A 21,120-nucleotide genomic window follows, 5' to 3' on the forward strand; every position below is an offset into this window, starting at 1 on the left:
ATTTAAGCTACAAAAGTTTTTTTCTCCTAAGTGAAAATGAATTTAAATGATAATCTTGGAAAGAGTGATTGGGATGAAAGTGAAACACAGATTAAACTATGAATTTATAGAAGAGAGGTAAAAGATGACCTTGTATGGGTCCACATCACACAACATAAATCTGATGCTGTTAAAGGGATTTTCCATTTAATAAAAATTGACTTCAGCATGAATTGTAAAAGATGGATAAAAGTATCAAAAATACTGGTTTGACAGATGGTAGTTATAGAAGAAATGTACCATTTTCATCCATAACAATGTAACCTATATGTATAAATTGTTCCACAGAAAAACATGGAATATTTCAAAACTGAATACAAATTAGCAACAAAAATTACCAATGTGACCTAATTTAATATTTTTAAATTAAAATACCATTATTCATTAATTTGAGAAATAGTTACTGAGTCTACTATATCCCAAGCCTTGGAGTTATAAACGGGGATAAGATAGGCAAGAACTCTGCTCATTCTAGAGGTAGGAAGAAAGTCAAAATAAACAAATGTACAAGATAATTACAGATAATGATATACACTGAAAATTAAGAAATAAAGAAAACAAGGTAGGATGATACAATTTAAGAAAATGACTGAGTGAAGAGACTTTTAAAGACTTTGTGGCTGGTGAAAGCTCTCTGACGAGGTCACATTAAAGCTGGTACCTAAGTGATACCAGAGCAAGTAGCCATACAAAAATATGCTGGTTGGAACTTAACCTATTTCAGAACATAGCAAGGGTAATGTGGATGAAAAGCAATGAATAAGGGTGAAAGAGGTACAAGCTGAGGTCAAAGGCTACACCACATAGAGCTTTGATATTATTCTAAAGGTAGTGAGAAGCCACTGGCAGGTTTTAAGCCAAGAAGGAACGTGATCTGACACTCTGAATTGCTAACAAGAGCAACAAGACCAGTGAGGGGGCCACTGTGGGAGTCTAGAGAAGAGTTAATGGGAGTAGCAGCAAGCAATGGGGATGGAGAGAAGTAGAGGCATTTGTTTTATGGTGAAGACAGAACAAAAGTAGCTGATGGATGACTGTGTAGGGAATGAGTGAAATTGAGGAATCAATGATGACTCCTAGGTTTTCTATGAGAATTACTGATTTCCTGTTTTAAATTTTATTCCCTTAGTTTTTGTATTGTTAGCTATTTTTACAACAGTAGTATATCACAAACCACCCCAAAACTAGTGGCTTAAAATAACAATCACTTATACTTTCTTCTGTGTTTGTGTATTTATTGATCTACTCTAGACTTGGAGTCAAATTATGGTGGGGTCTGATCAGCTCCACATCCTTCTCCTCCTTGGACCAAGAAGCTAGCCAAAAATTGTCCTTCTCATGATGGTGGTGGGAGCAAAGAGAACAAGCCCAACTGTTCATAAACATTTTAAGCCTCTGTCTGGGTCATGTCTGCTAACATCCCATTGGCCAAAGCCAAGTTACATGGCTAAGCCAAAATCAAGAGGCAGGTAAGTATACTTCTCCCCTAGTAGAAGGGCCTGCAATGTCATGCGGCAAAGACCCAGGATACATGGAGAGATGAAGAACAAAAGCAAATAATTCAACCCACCACAGTTTCTATGTATTCAAATCATGAATCATAATTATAAAAGATCACCAATTTCTGGAAAACTCCAAATTGTTCTTTGAGATAAACACATGTAAGATATAATAAGTTCTTTTAATTAATACTTAACTTTTATTAAGCAATTACATGAATTATTTTCATACTGTTTTATTTCCAAAGAATATATTTAACTATATATGTATATAATAGAAAAAAAAATAACATTAGAATATTTCTGAGATTAGAATAACATGGAAGTGGATTTGGTTTCAAATTTAAGACAACTATATATAGTGTGGTCAAAGACATCACTATAATTATAAGGTAATGATAAGCAACCTATCAGAATATACTTCACAGATTTTTTAAGAGCAGAAAAATAAGCATTTATTTTTCTTCACAAAATCAAACTATTTATTGTATAGAAACCATTTTCCTTCTAAAATTTCATAAATCAGGAAAATTGCTAAAAGTAAAGTGAAGGGATAAAAATCAAACTGTAAAAACAAAGTATGTATAATATATGTAACTAACAAAAAAGTCTTATTATGTATATGAAGTTCTTATTAAGTACTAAGAAAAAAAAGAATACTCTTACTTAATCATATTCCCTCCTAGCTTTAACACTGTCTCATATGCTCAATATATTTCTTTGAAAGAATAAATGAGCTTAACATGATCTGAAGTTATGGAAACATGACACAAACTTTAGATGAAGCAGAACCAAATTATCAAGAGCTTTTAAAGCTAAGCTGAGAAATTCAAATTTGTTGTACAGGTTAGAACAGGCTCAGAGGCATGACCTAAAGAAAGGACTGTTTCACTATGGTTAATGGACCAGCTGTGAGCACAATGAATTAGACTATAGAGAGGCTAAAATTAAGTAGACTAACTAGGAATAAAGGAATAAAAATTCTAGACTAGGGTAAAAGAATTCAAGAAACATTCCAAGGAAAAGATTAAATACTTTAGAATAGAGTAATATAATAGAAAAGTGACAGAGAAAACCATAGAATCTAGGGCACTGTTTCTCAAACTTCAATGTTCACTGGCTTCACTTAGGGATCTGATTAAAAGGCAGGTTTAGATACAGTAGACATGAGATTCTGCATTTCTAATAACTTCCCAGTTGATGCCAATATTCTTGAACTTAAAATCATACCTTTATGTAGTAAAGGTCTAGGAAATAAGAATAATAAACTTTCATAAAAAGAGGCAGTTTTCTTAGAATTCCAGATAATGATCAAACTTCATAATATACACTTTCTTATCATCCTGTGTCCTTCCTTCTCAGCACTATCAAAGTTGCATTTTTACAATTGCTTTTGTGTATTTGTTCAGGATATTTCCCAGCCCTTAACTCAGCATCCTCTTTGGCTCACAACTTTAGCCCTGACACTTAAGCCCATGACATTTAGCACATGTTTGGCACTTAGAAGGCACAGTGTATGCGTTTAAGAAATGAATGTTTCAATGACTAGAAATGCTGGTTTTAAGACCACAGGAAGGTTAGTGAGGAGCACAGCAGTGAAAAGATACTAGGGTAAAGACAAAGGCTGTTGATGCAAATTTGACAGCTATCATACTAGATATAAATATTAGTAGTAGCAATGTAAATAAATAAAATTACTGAAGGAGTATGTATAAAGAGAGAAGATCTAAGTAAGTTTTGTTGGACAAACACCCAAAGAAAACCTAGAGGAAGAGCCACCAAACAATGTAGTTAGACAGGGGGTTCTGAAAAGAAGAAAGTACAAATAATGAAAAAAGTTCTGAAATATACTACCTAAGACTTTGACAGATTGGACAATGAGTTCAGAAGCTACTCTGCATAAACATCTTTCTGTGCATGTGTGGAGACAAGAGTAAGTGAAGAAGAAATGAGGTGATAGGTAAGAACTACATGAGCTTGAAAATTGAGCACTTACATACACAAATTCAAGATAATATGAAGGCAAATTTTGGGGGAGATAAAAAAAATACAGTGGAGAAACAGGAAAAATGGTCATGTTTGAAAATGCCTATGGAAGCCAGGCTGGCATATATAAACAAATGAAGCAGTCTTGGCATAAAGTAACAGAGAGGTGGGGAACTGAATCAAATTAAGAGTGTGTAGGTCCCATCTAAAGGGGCAGTAACTAACTCAGCTCCACAAGAGTATTGTTTCAAAAGAATAAAAACATAATACTGCCAAAAACTTTCATTTTTAAAGAAAAAAAAAAAGTCTGGATAGGAGTGTGAACTTTCCTGAACCGGGTGAAACACATATTCAACCTGTAGGGTACCACTTTATAATCTGCTCTTAAAAAAAAAGTCTGAATTATCAAGGAATAAACAAAAGGATAATGGCAAAGCAGAACAAGAATGTGGCTGCCATTAAGCAGTCTAAAATGGAGTAATAACACCATTAAAGCAGAAGTGATTAAAGGTTGAAGACTGGTCCAGCGAATGAAAGACCAGGAACCAGAAGCTGCAGTTAGATATGAAGTATAAAAAAGAGAGTACCCATCTAGAGTAGAAAGAAAAGATTTTAGGAGGAGAAAGTAGGAGTGCTTGAATGAATGGAAGTCTTTCTTAAAGATAACAGTTAAATGTTGGACAGAACAGACAACCCAGTCAGTAAAAAGTGACAGTTTTAGACTAAAAGAAATGTAGAATTCTGATTATAAAAATTATTTTTATTTATTTTATTCAAAAGGTGAATAAAGATACTTTTATAAGATCTTTTAATCTGACAATATATAAAAATGGATAAGGAGAATATCAGAAGATGGCGGCGTGAGTAGAGCAGCCGAAATCTCCTCCCAAAACCACATATATCTATAAAAATATAACAAAGACAACTCTTCCTAGAATAAAGACCAGAGGACACAGGACAATATCCAGACCACATCCGCACCTGAGAGAACCCAGCGCCTCGCGAAGGGGGTAAGATACAAGCCCCGGCCCGGTGGGAGACAAGCGCCCATCCCCCCAACTCGCAGCGGGAGAAGAATAGGCAGAGCGGGAGGGAGACGGAGCACAGGGCTGCCGAACACCCCGCCCCCGCCATCCAGACGAGAGCGCAGACACAGTGCGTGCGCAGGGGATTCTGGATACTAGGGAAACAGGGCAGCAAGAACAGTGAGCGGGCACCGGAGGCCTGGCGCCGGAGGACACCAGAAAAGCGAGTGACCATTTTTTTTTTTTTTGCTGTTTTGTTTTGGCGAGGGCTTTTTGGAAGTCTTAAAGGGATAGGGACCCCAATAGTAGGGAAACAGGGCAGCAAGACCGGTGATCAGATGCCTGAGGCTGGCGCTGGAGAATAAAGAAAAAGGAGCGGCCACCTTTTTTTTCTCTTTTTAATTTAAATTTTTTTTTTTTTTCTTTTGTGGTCGTAGTTTTGTTTTGGCGGGTGCTTTTTGGAAGTCTTAAAGGGGCAGGGCGGGACACTTAATCCAGAGGTAAGGAATCCAGGGATCTCTGGGCACCCACCCCTAGGCTGCAAGGAGCAGGGAGGCCCCTTACGGAGATAAATAGCCTCCCAGCAGCTCCTGCTCCAACGCGACTCCACCACTTTGGAGTAGCTACCCGAGCCAGGCCACGCCCACAGCAACAGTGGAGATTAACTCCTTAACAGCCAGGCAGGAAGCAGAAACCCAGTCTGCGTGCAGCTGCGCAGCACAAGCCACTAGAGGTCGCTGTTCTCCCAGGAGAGGAGGGACACAAACCAACAAGAAAGGAAGCCCTTCCAGCCGTCACTCGTCCCAGCTCTGCAAACTATTCCTATCACCGTGAAAAGGCAAAGCTACAGGCAGACAAAGATCACAGAGACAACACCAGAGAAGGAGACAGACCTAACCAGTCTTCCTGAAAAAGAATTCAAAATAAGAATCATAAACATGCTGACAGAGATGCAGAGAAATACGCAAGAGAAATGGGATGAAGTCCGGAGAGAGATCACAGATGCCAGAAAGGAGATTGCAGAAATGAAACAAACTCTGGAAGGGTTTATAAACAGAATGGATAGGATGCAAGAGGCCATTGATGGAATTGAAACCAGAGAACAGGAACGCATAGAAGCTGACATAGAGAGAGATAAAAGGATCTCCAGGAATGAAACAATGTTAAGAGAACTGTGTGACCAATCCAAAAGGAACAATATCCGTATTATAGGGGTTCCATAAGGAGAAGAGAGAGGAAAAGAGATGGAAAGTATCTTAGAAGAAATAATTGCTGAAAACTTCCCCAAACTGGGGGAGGAAATAGTCAAACAGACCACGGAAATACACAGAACTCCCAACAGAAAGGATCCAAGGAGGACAACACCAAGACACATAATAATTAAAATGGCAAAGATCAAGGACAAAGAAAGAGTTTTAAAGGCAGCTAGAGAGAAAAAGGTCACCTATAAAGGAAAACCCATCAGGGTAACATCAGACTTCTCAACAGAAACCCTACAGGCCAGAAGAGAATGGCATGATATATTTAATACAATGAAACAGAAGGGCCTTGAACCAAGGATACTGTATCCAGCACGACTATCATTCAAATATGATGGTGGGATTAAACAATTACCAGACAAACAAAAGCTGAGGGAATTTGCTTCCCACAAACCACCTCTACAGAACATCTTACAGGGGCTGCTCTAGATGGGAGCACTCCTAGAAAGAGCACAGCACAAAACACCCAACATATGAAGAATCAAGGAGGAGGAACAAGAAGGGAGAGAAGAAAAGAATCTCCAGACAGTGTATATAACAGCTCAATAAGCAAGCTAAGTTAGGCAGTAAGATACTAAAGAGGCTAACCTTGAACCTTTGGTAACCACGAATTTAAAGCCTGCAATGGCAATAAGTACATATCTTTCAATAGTCACCCTAAATGTTAATGGGTTGAATGCACCAATCAAAAGACACAGAGTAACAGAATGGATAAAAAAACAAGACCCATCTATATGCTGCTTACAAGAAACTCACCTCAGACCCAAAGACATGTACAGACTAAAAGTCAAGGGATGGAAAAACATATTTCAAGCAAAGAACAGCGAGAAGAAAGCAGGGGTTGCAGTACTAATATCAGACAAAATAGACTCCAAAACAAAGAAAGTAACAAGAGATAAAGAAGGACACTACATAATGATAAAGGGCTCAGTCCAACAAGAGGATATAACCATTCTAAATATATATGCACCCAACACAGGAGCACCAGCATATGTGAAACAAATACTAACAGAACTAAAGGGGGAAATAGACTGCAATGCATTCATTCTAGGAGACTTCAACACACCACTCACCCCAAAGGATAGATCCACCAGGCAGAAAATAAGTAAGGACACGGAAGCACTGAACAACACAGTAGAGCAGATGGACCTAATAGACATCTATAGAACTCTACATCCAAAAGCAACAGGATATACATTCTTCTCAAGTGCACATGGAACATTCTCCAGAATAGACCACATACTAGGCCACAAAAAGAGCCTCAGAAAATTCCAAAAGATTGAAATCCTACCAACCAACTTTTCAGACCACAAAGGCATTAAACTAGAAATAAACTGTACAAAGAAAGCAAAGAGGCTCACAAACACATGGAGGCTTAACAACATGCTCCTAAATAATCAATGGATCAATGACCAAATCAAAATGGAGATCCAGCAATATATGGAAACAAATGACAACAACAACACTAAGCCCCAACTTCTGTGGGACACAGCAAAAGCAGTCTTAAGACGAAAGTATATAGCGATCCAAGCATATTTAAAAAAGGAAGAACAGTCCCAAATGAATGGTCTAATGTCACAATTATCGAAATTGGAAAAAGAAGAACAAATGAGGCCTAAGGTCAGCAGAAGGAGGGACATAATAAAGATCAGAGAAGAAATAAATAAAATTGAGAAGAATAAAACAATAGCAAAAATCAATGAAACCAAGAGCTGGTTCTTCGAGAAAATAAACAAAATAGTTAAGCCTCTGGCCAGACTTATTAAGAAGAAAAGAGAGTCAACAAAAATCAACAGTATCAGAAACGAAAAAGAAAAAATCACGAAGGACCCCACAGAAATACAAAGAATTATTAGAGAATACTATGAAAACCTATAAGCTAACAAGCTGGGAAACCTAGAAGAAATGGACAACTTCCTAGAAAAATACAACCGTACAAGACTGACCCAGAAGGAAACAGAAAATCTAAACAGACCAATTACCAGCAACAAAATTGAAGCGGTAATCAAAAAACTATCAAAGAACAAAACCCCTGGGCCAGATGGATTTACCTCAGAATTTTATCAGACATACAGGGAAGACATAATACTCATTCTCCTTAAAGTTTTCCAAAAAATGGAGGAGGAGGGGATACTCCCAAACTCATTCTATGAAGCTAACATCACCCTAATACCAAAACCAGGCAAAGACCCCACCAAAAAAGAAAATTACAGACCAATATCCCTGATGAAGGTAGATGCAAAAATACTCAACAAAATATTAGCAAACCGAATTCAAAAATACATCAAAAGGATCCTACACCATGACCAAGTGGGATTCATCCCAGGGATGCAAGGATGGTACAACATTCGAAAGTCCATCAACATCATCCACCACATCAACAAAAAGAAAGACAAAAACCACATGATCATCTCCATAGATGCTGAAAAAGTATTTGACAAAGTTCAACATCCATTCATGATAAAAACTCTCAGCAAAATGGGAATAGAGGGCAAGTACCTCAACATAATAAAGGCCATCTATGATAAACCCACTGCCAACATTATATTGAACAGTGAGAAGCTGAAAGCATTTCCTCTGAGATCGGGAACTAGACAGGGATGCCCACTCTCCCTACTGTTATTTAAAATGGTACTGGAGGTCCTAGCCACGGCAATCAGACAAAACAAAAAAATACAAGGAATCCAGATTGGTAAAGAAGAAGTTAAACTGTCACTATTTGCAGATGACATGATACTGTACATAAAAAACCCTAAAGACTCCACCCCAGAACTACTAGAACTGATATCAGAATACAGCAAAGTTGCAGTATACAAAATCAATACACAGAAATCTGTGGCTTTCCTATACACTAACAATGAACCAACAGAAAGAGAAATCAGGAAAACAACTCCATTCACAATTGCATCAAAAAAAAAAAATACCTAGGAATAAACCTAACCAAAGTGAAAGACTTATACTCTGAAAACTACAAGTCACTCTTAAGAGAAATTAAAGGGGACACTAACAGATGGAAACCAATCCCATGCTTGTGGCTAGGAAGAATTAATATCGTCAAAATGGCCATCCTGCCCAAAGCAATATACAGATTTGATGCAATCCCTATGAAACTACCAGCAACATTCTTCAATGAACTGGAACAAATAATTCAAAAATTCATATGGAAACACCAAAGACCCCGAATAGCCAAAGCAATCCTGAGAAAGAAGAATAAAGTAGGGGGGATCTCACTCCCCAACTTCAAGCTCTACTGCAAAGCCACAGTAATCAAGACAACTTGATACTGGCACAAGAGCAGAGCCACAGACCAATGGAACAGACCAGAGAATCCAGACATTAACCCAGACATATATGGTCAATTAATATTTGATAAAGGAGCCATGGACATACAATGGCGAAATGACAGTCTCTTCAACAGATGGTGCTGGCAAAACTGGACAGCTACATGTAGGAGAATGAAACTGGACCATTGTCTAACCCCATATAGAAAAGTAAACTCAAAATGGATCAAAGACCTGAATGTAAGTCATGAAACCATTAAACTCTTGGAAGAAAACATAGGCAAAAATCTCTTAGACATAAACATGAGTGACCTCTTCTTGAACATATCTCCCCAGGCAAGGAAAACAACAGCAAAAATGAATAAGTGGGTCTATATTAAGCAGAAAAGCTTCTGTACAGCAAAAGACACCATCAATAGAACAAAAAGGAACCCTACAGTATGGGAGAATATCTTTGAAAATGACACATCCGATAAAGGCTTGACGTCCAGAATATATAAAGAGCTCACACGCCTCAACAAACAAAAAACAAATAACCCAATTAAAAAATGGGCAGAGGAACTGAACAGACAGTTCTCCAAAACAGAAATACAGATGGCCAACAGACACATGAAAAGATGCTCCACATCACTAATTATCAGAGAAATGCAAATTAAAACTACAATGAGGTATCACCTCACACCAGTAAGGATGGCTGCCATCCAAAAGACAAACAACAACAAATGTTGGCGAGGCTGTGGAGAAAGGGGAACCCTCCTACACTGCTGGTGGGAATGTAAGTTAATTCAACCATTGTGGAAAGCAGTATGGAGGTACATCAAAATGCTCAAAACAGAATTACCATTTGACCCAGAAATTGCACTCCTAGGAATTTACCCTAAGAATTCAGCAATCAAGTAAGAGAAAGATCAGTGCACCCCTATGTTTATCGCAGCACTATTTACAATAGCCAAGAATTGGAAGCAACCTAAATGTCCATCGATAGATGAATGGATAAAGAAGATGTGGTACATATACACAATGGAATACTACTCAGCCATAAGAAGAGGGCAAATCCTACCATTTGCAGCAATATGGATGGAGCTGGAGGGTATTATGCTCAGTGAAACAAGCCAAGCGGAGAAAGAGAAATACCAAATGATTTCACTTGTCTGTGGAATATAAGAACAAAGGAAAAACTGAAGGAACAAAACAGCAGCAGAATCACAGAACTCAAGAATGGACTAACAGGTACCAAAGGGAAAGGGACTGGGGAGGATGGGTGGTTAGGGAGGGATTGGGGGGGGAGAAGTTGGGGGGTATTAAGATTAGCAAGCATGGGGGGGTGGGAGAAAAGGGAGGGCTGCACAACACAGAGAAGGCAAGTAGTGATTCTACAACATTCTGCTATGCTGATGGACAGTGACTGTAAAGGGGTTTATAGGGGGGACCTGGTATAGGGGAGAGCCTAGTAAACATAATATTCATCATGTAAGTGTAGATTAGTGATAACAAAAAAAAAAAAAAAAGGGCAGTTCCTGTGTGGTAACCTCCAATGAGTTCTACACAATAGTATAAAGGGCATATAAAAGTGTAGACTAAGGGTCTGTTTGTGTTTATACAGAGGATCAAAGCCTAATTGGGCTATCCCGAAAATGAACTAAGATACGATATGAAAAAGAACTTCCAACATCAGCACTCTCTGGAAGACTCATGCCAGAAGATGATCATCAAAAAACCCCAACAAAGATCCACGCACTGCTACAGCTGTAGATGCACTCATCCCACCAGTTCCTGGACTTGCCATGGGAATGAGGAAGGAGATATCTAAGCTGGCCTGTGCATACAGTAAAACAACAAATTTGACTGGATCTATACTGTTGGAACTCAACCAAGAATTAGGAGAAGTGCAAATTGTAGCGCTCCAAAATCTTACAACTACAGACTATTTACTGTTAAAAAAACATATGGGTTGTGAACAGTCCCCAGGAATGGGTTGTTTTAATTTGTCTGATTTCTCTCAGACTGTTCAAGTTCAGTTGGACAATTTCCACCATATCATAGATAAGTTCTCACAAATGCCTAAGGTGCCTAACTGGTTTTCTTGGTTTCACTGGAGATGGCTGGTAATTACAGGTATGCTTTGGTTATGTAACCATACTCCTATTATGCTAATGTGTGTGTGCAATTTAATTAGTAGTTTAAAACCTATACATGCTGAAGTTATTCTACAAGAAGATATGTCAAAGAAATAATCTTCCCATGTTTTCTTCTGCCTGCTACTTCTATAGCTTTTCTTCTTCCTTCCTAATTACAACCCTTAAATAGAATTCGTGCCTCATATCAAATTTACCGAGTATCATAATTCCTCCAAGTGGTAAAGATACCTCAAGACAAACGCTGGGCATAGAAGCCACAGGGCATAAATCTACAAAGAAGTAAAAAGCTTACCTTTTCAAACAATAAGGCTTCTCTCTCACTTACCAACTTTACATTTCCCTGTATGGCCCCGGAAGATGACTGGTTAGCCAGAGACGGGTAAGATTCCTCAAGGGAGGAACAACCTAAGACAGGCACAGTCGCAGGGGGGCCATCAGGTGAGAAATTGGGGATCAACAGAGGTGAGGCTTAGAACCTCACCGCCCCTGTTCTGAGAGAAATCTTCTGCATACGTGGATGTTTTATTGCCCTTGTCTAGCTTGGATTAACACATAGTCTACAGGCACACACCTGATCATCTACATTTGCTCTCTTACAACACTAAACTATGTTTTCGACCTTTATCTTGTATCTACCTACCACTTCAGCATTTTATTAAAAATCATAATAATAAAGAGAGAAATGTGGTATCCACATATAAATCAAGTATAAAAATCAAATGAGTATTCATATTTGAACTGACTGTTTATAGTTCATAATGCATGAGCAAAACCGAAAGTTTCTGTGATGACTGCCCTTGTACTGTTCACCATGTAACTTATTCACTATGTAAGAATTTGTTCTCCATGTAAGAACTTGTTCGTTATGCCTCAGAAGATTGGAGACTGACGAAAATTAGGCTTGGGGTGCATTAATGATTGTGCATTGAGCATTGACTCCCCTATACAGAATTTATTGTTGTTAACAACCATTTGATCAACAAATATGAGAGATGCCCTCACAAAAAAAAAAAAAAAAAAAGTACACACTTCCAATTGTTAAATAAATAAGTAACCAGGATGTAATGTATAGCATAAGGAATATAGTCAAAATATTGTAACAACTTGGTATGGTGATAGCTGGTACCTAGAATTATCATGTATATAAATGTTGAATCACTATGTTGTACACCTGAAACTAATATAATGTAATACTGTGTGTCAACTATCCTTCAATAAAAAATAATTATCTACAAAAAAAAGAAAAAAAAAAAAGAATGGATAATTACAGTTATCTAAAATAGTATTAGTTATATAAGACAGAGAATGGAAGGGATTATATTGCCTTAAAAATACTCCACAACTTAGGGCAAAAGAAAGCACACATTCCAGTTCCATTCTGTTCTTAGCCCCTTTGTTGAGTTTGCCAAAAATACTTGGAGCCATTTGAGACAGAAGATAGACATCTGGTCACTTAACACTATTTGGACCAATGCCATATTCATACATGTTGAAGAGCAGACAGCCGGTTAACCAATTAATAATCACTTACAGATCAGTCTGGTCTGCACTTACAACTGACTTAAATGATATAACATTTCAATTTCTTTTCTTATGCAAGAGCTTCAGCTGTTCTTCAACTAGGTTCAAACATATTCTAGATAGATACGTTGCATTATCTACACTTTCAAATGATAACATTTAGCATTTATTATATGCGAAAGCATTGTTCAAAATGCTATGGTAAATATAAAAAATTAATAAGTCATGAATAATGTCACAAAGAAGCATATACCTAATGAAGATAACAGAAGACAGATGCATAAATACAACAGAAGCTAAAAATTTAAAGAGATACAAGTGAAGAACTGTAAGAGTCAAGAAGATAAAAATATTAGAAAAAAGATTCATCCATTCAAAGATCCTTATTTAACAAAAAACAAATGTCAGAATTTGTTCTCCAGGTTTCCAATCCTTTTCTAACTAGCCTTGCAGCCTTTCACCATTAATACAATTTTCTGCTAAACCCACAAATGTCAGTCATTAATCCTAATTGTTCATCACAATTTTGTTCCATTTACATTTAATTTGTGGTACCTCTAATGATATTTAATTCACTCCTATCAACACTACACAGAACAGAATCTTTTTACTCATCTGGGGAAAATTGACATCACACACAGAAAACTCACAACTGTCCTGCAGATTGTTAACCAGAAATCTAAGTTAGAGAATGATATCAACCAAGAACAAATTGTGTATTTCCCAGCTCTACACCCTAAACTCCAAAGAACACCTTTGGGTTTAAGGACCATGACAATAAGGTTCAGAAAGGAATTTCTGTTTGGATGAACTAACTATCTTCCAGTTTAAAGACCTAAAACTACTGTTTTCCCTCCTTTATTCCCTAACTTGGATAACTTGGTCCTTCTGTGAAAAAATAAGTGGAATTTACTTTACAGTTATAGGGCTACTGAGAAACTCTTAACTCTAGAAAGGACAAATCAACAGAAAATATACAAAGTTATATACAAAGTTTTGCAATAAAGCCTGAAGGGGGAGGCAGAATAAAAAAAAAAATCAAAGAAATTAGCCTTTGGGTCTCAAAACAAGTAAAAATATGTCATCAACTTAGTTCCATCAATAGAAATGGGGAAAAAAAAATTTAAACAAAGTAACTTCGCACTTTACCCAGTTAAGAAACATGGAAAAGGAAAAAAAATTATAGAAATTAATGTGCTTCTTCATTCATCATTCCCTTCACAAATATATTTAGTAAATTATATAGAACTATTAAAGAATTATAATACTATCTATTAGCAGTAAAATGTTCAGGTGTTACATGAACACTATAACATCTTTTTACTCTGTTATTTATAGTTAAATATCAGTGTAAGAACTTAAGGTCCATGAAGGCAGAGTATTTTGTCTGTTCTAGTAACTGATTTGTGCACAGCTAAATTATGCCTAACACACAGAAGTTTCTCAAGGAAATATCTATAGCTGAGTTGCACTTAAAACACAAAAGGCTCTCAATAAATATTTGCTGTACGAATGAATGAATGAATGTCAGAAGAAATCTTGTGACAACTAAATCTTAGATTCAAATGAGTATATTATACCACGTCAGAAGGGAAAGAAAATAGCAATTCTTAACCAGAATATGAAGTTTCTTTTACTCTTTTTTAATTACCATAAAGAAAAAGTGATTGCAATAAACTGGTAATTAACAAGTTGCCACTTAGGTATATGACTTCACATAAGAACTTAGTTTGCAATACTACATATTTTATTTACTATCATTAAGGACAAGACAGGAAAAAAAAATTAGGAAGTAAAATTGAAGAGGAGTGGAAAAAAGTATTCACTACTGAATCACTTCTCTGCAATTTCCCCAACTTTGTGGATGTGTGAACAACTGAGATTTTTCTTTACCAATTTTCTAATACTATTAAATTGTTTCACACATGAATATATAAAACCATTAATATTATCAGTGTTAGATGTTAAGAAAGTAACAACACAAGACTGTTTTTTTTATCAAAAGTTGAAAAAAGATTTTACTTCTTGCTTATATTTCATTAGTCATGTTATAATTAGCTATTCTCTTAAAAATATTTTAACTTCTTAAAAACAATCATCTGCTCCATTGTCTATTTGTTGAATTACATCTATCCCTGCCTAAATAAAATATATCCCTATTAAAATTATCTTAAGGACTTACCTAGCAAGTCAGTGAATAACAGAACCTACAATAAAATATTAACAACTTGTCCAAAGTTCAGGTCTACATGATCTATGCCACTAACTATTCAAAAATATTTATTTTTAACTTTCAGTTGTATTCTCATATTCGCATTTGACTATGGTTATATTACAGCTTCACATCTTAAGAGGAAAAATTATCTCTATGAATTGTCAGGAACAGTTGTTCCAATACTAAAGTGCCTAATTTATTTAATGCTTAATCGCTTTAATGGTGAAGAAAAAAAGTGACCCAGGTTTTTAGAAGATCCAGTAGATAAAATAAGAGCACCAAAATGGTCCAAGTAGAAAGATTCTGCTTTCTCTACCACAATACATATTGGAATACAAAGTGATGAGCTCCTTTTGTCAACCGGAAAATCAGTACTGGTGTGGATTTTACACACAGCTCTAATTGTCTCTTATTTCCCTTCAGTGAATAACTAAAATTCACACAGGAACAAAAAATAGGAAGAGCACCTGAGTAGAAGGATTTTTTTAATAGGAAAATCTATCATACTGCAAAAATCAATCTGTTCAACATTGGAATATATAAAAATATACAGTTATCAGACATAACTTTAAATGTTTATCAAACAATTTTAAATGTTTAAAGGTATTAAAAATTTACATACGAATTTCAGTAAGTTGTACAATTACATAATTTAGTAAGACTAAGTTCTATTTAGACTAAGCTCTTTCAAACTGATTTTCTAAGGTGTCAAAAACTCCAAATAGCTTATGAAATTATAAGAATGAAAATTCAGCTCTTCAACTAGTGATAGTATCTTCAGAAAGTGCAGAAAATCAAGAGGAAAAGATGTTTATATACAGACTTTAAGTCTCTTAAAAAGTAATGTTTTATATTAAACTACATTATTGATTCCATGAACAGTAATTCCATATTGAAGACTGCCTATCAAACTTGGTATCTATATTTGTGCTACAGGCATTGCCCAACAGATTTCCTGGTTAATTTAAGAATGACAAAATAGATTCCACCCTGTTTTTGATGGCCAACAGCAAAAGGTAATAGATTTGTTCTAAGTTTTACTGGACTGCACTTATAAATGAAGAAGTCTGCAATATCACACCTCTAAATACTTCCCTTGTGCTGACTTTTAATAAACTCCTCCTCCCACGTTTTGAATTCTATACCACTATCCATAATGATCATTATAGACTACCACTCTATCACTTACCTGGGGAGTGTGAAAATTACATTTACCACAAGTGAGACAGACCCTGTCTTCCACAAACTTCTAAACTCCTCCTCTTTCCCTCAACTCCTCTAGAATTTCTATGATTACAAATCTGTATACATACACATGTATTTCAAATGTATTCAAATCCCAGCTCTGGCTCTTAAGAGTCTGTAACCTTGGATAAGTTAACTTAGGTTCTCTGTGCCTCAATTTTCTCATCTGTACAATGGGAATAATGACAGTACCTACCTCACAAGGTTGTTCTGAAGATTAAATGATTGAATATTTATAAAGTGCTTAGAACAGTGACTAACAGAAATAATATTATTTCAGTACAACTTCAAAATTTATAGATTTCATATCATTAGATTTGAGGATATCTTAAAAACATCACTCTTCATAGCAATTTCCAAATCCTGCTCAAATGACTTCTACACACACACACACACAAACATACACACCAACTTCCAGTACAAAGTATACTTGCATCTTCAGGAAACAAACTTTTGACTGCTAACAGCTACTTATTGTCGATGGAAAAAAAGTACATAGTAAAATGAGTAATGCAAGCAGCAATGACGCAATAGCAAGCAGAGAAAAGTAACCACTTGCTTCTTTTATAATGAGCAAAGTAGTGACATGCAAAACCATTTTTTCTTGAACACATTTTGAATCTGCAATCACTCTGAAGAGCAACTTGCTCACCTCTTAAACCAATCCATTTACCATGGAAAAATGTTTAATTGAGGTTAGGAAAATTTTTGTTTTATATTACTCACTAAATGTATTAAAGTGATACCAAATATTAATTATTTTATAAATTTCATATTTCAAAGTATTGCCCAATTTTTCACTTGAGAGGGGAATAAATCCCAAAACATATTAGCAGATTTTCTTCAGATTCTCAATGGCCAATGACCTTTTTCAAAGAGAACTTTTCTTATTTAAAGAAATAATACTCTAAATACTAAAAGATAGTGTCTATGGTGAGTTCCTCTAAGTTCAGTACCATGTATCGTTTGCCCTCCCTGAAAAAGTAGGCTAGTTTCCAGATAACTAAATGATGTTCTCTAACATAAGAACAAATACTCCTTACCAATTATAGATAATGTGAGAAAACTAAATAAATAATTGTCATAAACTTGAAAAAAAAAGTTTCTGCAGATTCACATTCTGTTACTAAACAAGTAAAAGACATAGTTTTAATTAATATCCTGTTAATACACAAATTTTTGTTTCCTTAAATATTCAAAGTAAACAGGTGTATTCACAACAGACTATCCCTAAATATACAGTAGTCGTACCCTACAAAGTTAAAGCAAACAAACAGAAAACCTTAAAAAAAAATCTAAAAAACACTTTCATTTTTGCATAGAAACCAGAACACTATTACATTGTTATTGTTACCTTTTAAATGCTTCAGCTGGGTTCCTCTCACATTCCCCAGGCTGTAAGAGGCTCTGGACTGCTGGATCCCTTAGCTTGTCCTCATATCCTTGGAGTAGTCCACTGCGGCAGATCTGGGCAACCAGACCTCTAACAAACCTTCCAACACACAAAGTATCGGAGTCCTGGGCTTTGCAGAAATGAAAGGCCAAAGCTTGGCGATGCAAGCCTCTCTGCAAGCTTGCAGGTGAACTTGGCCACAAGAGCTCAGTACACAGGGCTGTCTTGCCACTGCCAGGCCCTCCTACCAACAACACACCCCAGGCAGCTCCTTTTCCAGAGACAACACTAGCATTATTCCCAGAATTCATTACAAGGGATGGTGTGTTGACAGCACTATTGCAGCAGTTAGTTTTCTCCTGGAGGCAGTGCTGAAGTTTGTGGAAAACCCACTCCCTACAGTAAAACTGCTTCCCTTGTAGTAAACTCGTTTGAGCCATTTCGCAGATTTTCTCTTCCCAAGGATTAGTCATAATAGATTCCTTATCTTCAACATTTACTAGAATCTGGATACATCAACACAGGTTTTTATATCCATTAGGACATAACTTGTCCATTAAGTTGAGACTTTGAATGACAGAGTAACCAGTTACAGTAAAATTCAACTGCCACAGAGTCCATTTACCAAAAGAATCTGCATGACTTTGTTTAGTTCTTTATTCTTGATCATCAGCAGAGAATATATTAGTTTAACTGTTGAACTGGTGGAAAATTGCCTGGTTCCAAAACTTGGCAACACTTTTCCTATATCTTGATGGGTCACATAACTCCATGGTTATATCTAGAGTTTATGTGATTGTGGATGTTTCTAGTATGTGGATGAGACAATGCATGTGGAAAACTAAAGAGAAAGCCCAATCTTTCAATTTGTACAAAATGCGTCTCCAGATTCCAAGTGTTAATTCTGTATCTGAAAATTAGATGCAGAAAAGGTGTCCATTACAGTAAATGTCATCAGAGATTACATGTACACAGTAGGTAGGTAGCTCTGTATCTCTTGTTGAAGGATAGTACTCAAAGCACTAGACCATGTCAGTTTCTGGCAGCTGGGCAACTGCCAAGGAGGGAAATGTTTCAGATTACGGTCTTTCATGTGGCGGAAGTGAGTCCAATCAGTGTTAACACCTTCTGAATTCAAAACATTCATAAAATGCACTTTTCAAGATAGAAGATTCTGAATGAACCTGTTCTGTTCATAAGTTTCTCTTATTAAGATGTCTGGGCAATCAACAATTTCCACAAGTAACTAAAATAAAACAAACAAAAATATCTTAGTGCAAAATATCATGTTAAAAGCTTACTTACCAAAGGATACAATTTGCCAGTTTAATCTAAAAAATCCATATATTTCATCTTTGGCACTTTCAAATGGTTGGACAATTATCCCAGAATCATAATTACATTTTCCTTTCCGTATTTTCCTTCCTCTATAATTATGTTTCCCAAACAGCTACATTTTAACCAAGTTACCCTAGATTTTTAAAATCTTACTGTGGAAGGGAGAAAAAAAGGCTTTGTGAATATGTAGTAACATCCTTAACTCTAGCCAAAAAGGTCTTTCTGACTAGCTTGGTACAACAGCGCCAGTTAAGGAAGCTCTATTAACTTAAAACAGTTAAGCCAGTCAAGGACTCTTTATTCAACTAGCCACACTTCTTTGTCGGTAGTTTGCAAAATCTAGGGAATGAGTACCAAGGTTGCGGCTGGATAGTAATGGGTTAAAAGAAAAAAGAAGGGGAGCAGCGGGGTGATTTTACACGAATAGTAAATCCAAACACAAAAACAACATGAGGCTTTCCTTTCTCTGAGTCAAAAAGAGGAAGGTTTCGGATGGGGCTGAGGAATGGAATCTACTACTGTGGCTGGAGAAAGGCTGCTTGGGGGAGCTCCTTCCGAGGCGGAGAAGGGATGGAGCAGAGTGCTTCAGGGCTGGTGGGTGTTTGCCTACCGTTCCGGCCTCCAATTTCAGCTGACAGACAAAAGGGACTCCGGGATTCCCGGCGGCAGGAACCACCTTCGGTTTGAGCAGCTCCAAGGAGCCACAGGGGGGCCACCTCGGAGAGGCCACGGGCAGAGAGGCAGCCACCACACTGAGGTTTTCCTTTCCAGAAGTCTGGGAACGCCTCGACAGCCCGCTCCGCCCCGAGACTGGGGTGTGTCTTTTGAAGGGGGAGGGGGTGCCCTTGCCAATCCCTGAGGAGGGGTCGCCTCCCGGTCGGCGTCCGGCTCCCTGCCCCGGCGCGGCCCGCGGCGGAGCGAGGGGAGAAGTCGGGTCTGGGGACGAGACTGGAATGGTGAGGAGGTGGATCGGGGCTGAGCTCTGGCCGCAATCCCCGAGCTTCCGACCTGAGGGAGGGGCCTCGCTTCCACAGCCGCCGCCGCCACCGCCACCCCTCGGTTACCTCAGCCCCTGTCGCCGCCTCTGCGGACCCGTAGCCTCAGACACTTGTTTCGCCGAGAAGCCGCCGCCGCCAGCGATCCCCGGAGTCCAGCTGCAGCCGCCTCCACCGCCCGGCTTGGGGCATGCTCCCAGCTCCAGACCCTACTGCTGGCCCCCGGCAACTGCCTGCTCCAGCTGCTCCGGCAGCTTCGGTCGTGCTCCTCCCAGCCCCCACCGGGCAGCCGCCGCTGCCGCCGCTGCCGCCGCTGCCGCCGCCGCCGCCGTCAGGGCAGTGACTGTCTCGGGCAGCCCGGACCCGGCCGGCTCCGCCCCGCCCACTCCGCGGCCCCGCCCGCCGGGCCAAGCCCCGCCCCCAGCCTGTCGCTTGGCCTTTCTTCGTACGCACGCTCCGCCCCCACTACCCCCGTCCCCGCTGCGCCGGCGGGTCGCCGCCGGTGCCTGGGCGTGTGTGGCAGCCTGCGACCCGCTGCCCTAGCGGCGGGGAGACCCTCTGGGGTTGGCTTTGGGCCCCGCCTTTCTAGGGGATAGGGGCGGAGAAGGGGGCGGGGGCTGCGTTCTCACGTCCCTGAGCTCACGCGAGTCGCTGCCCCCACCCACCCCGTCACCACTCGGCCCTGAGCCTTTCTTTGTCTTTCTGGCCGGAGTGACTCGCTGGCTTTTGGGGCAGTATCCGCTCCTAGGAGTGGCAGTTGAGCTGGAAGAGTTGCGCCTTGCACCTACCTTAACCCTCTTGCCCCAAAGGCCACTTGAGACCATCCTACAGGATCATCTGGGTCCCCTCTCAAACCATAGAATTCCGGTGATGCTTTACTTTCTCAGCCTGTCACTGAAAGAAGCATGGAAAGGTCTGGGCAGAATGTTTTAAAAATAAAAATAGTAGGGCAAAAAAAAAGTGTAGGGCAATGTTCCCCTCCCGCCTCATGAAGCAGAGGTAGCCTCCACCAGATGGAGTTTCAAAGAAGTCATGATTGGGTCTCAGGCACTTGCTCTTCTGGACAGATTGATGACCCGTAGGGGCCACTATTGGGAAAGATGTCCATGGTCGAGATCAGAAGGTAGAATCAGATGAACTACCCTAGTGGGCCTGACCGTGGGCAGTTACTATTGAACTGGACAGC

The 21,120-nt window shown here is 38.5% G+C and overlaps 1 protein-coding gene across 1 annotated transcript in view; it reads right to left on the reverse strand.

Moving 5' to 3' along the window:
• The window catches only part of ANKRD50 (ankyrin repeat domain containing 50), a 54,092-nt gene extending 33,950 nt beyond the window's left edge, over positions 1–20,142 (reverse strand). The window contains exons 1-2 of the mRNA XM_036922959.2: positions 20,004–20,142; positions 17,563–18,847 (exon numbers count right to left, since the gene is read on the reverse strand). Of these exons, the coding sequence (XP_036778854.2) occupies positions 17,563–18,074 (512 nt within the window). The 5' untranslated portion in view covers positions 18,075–18,847; positions 20,004–20,142. The remainder of the gene's footprint in view (positions 1–17,562; positions 18,848–20,003) is intronic.
• Between the last annotated feature and the right edge of the window lie 978 nt (positions 20,143–21,120).

The sequence above is a fragment of the Manis pentadactyla genome, chromosome 5, assembly GCF_030020395.1.
Source record: "Manis pentadactyla isolate mManPen7 chromosome 5, mManPen7.hap1, whole genome shotgun sequence".
Lineage (NCBI taxonomy): Eukaryota > Metazoa > Chordata > Mammalia > Pholidota > Manidae > Manis > Manis pentadactyla.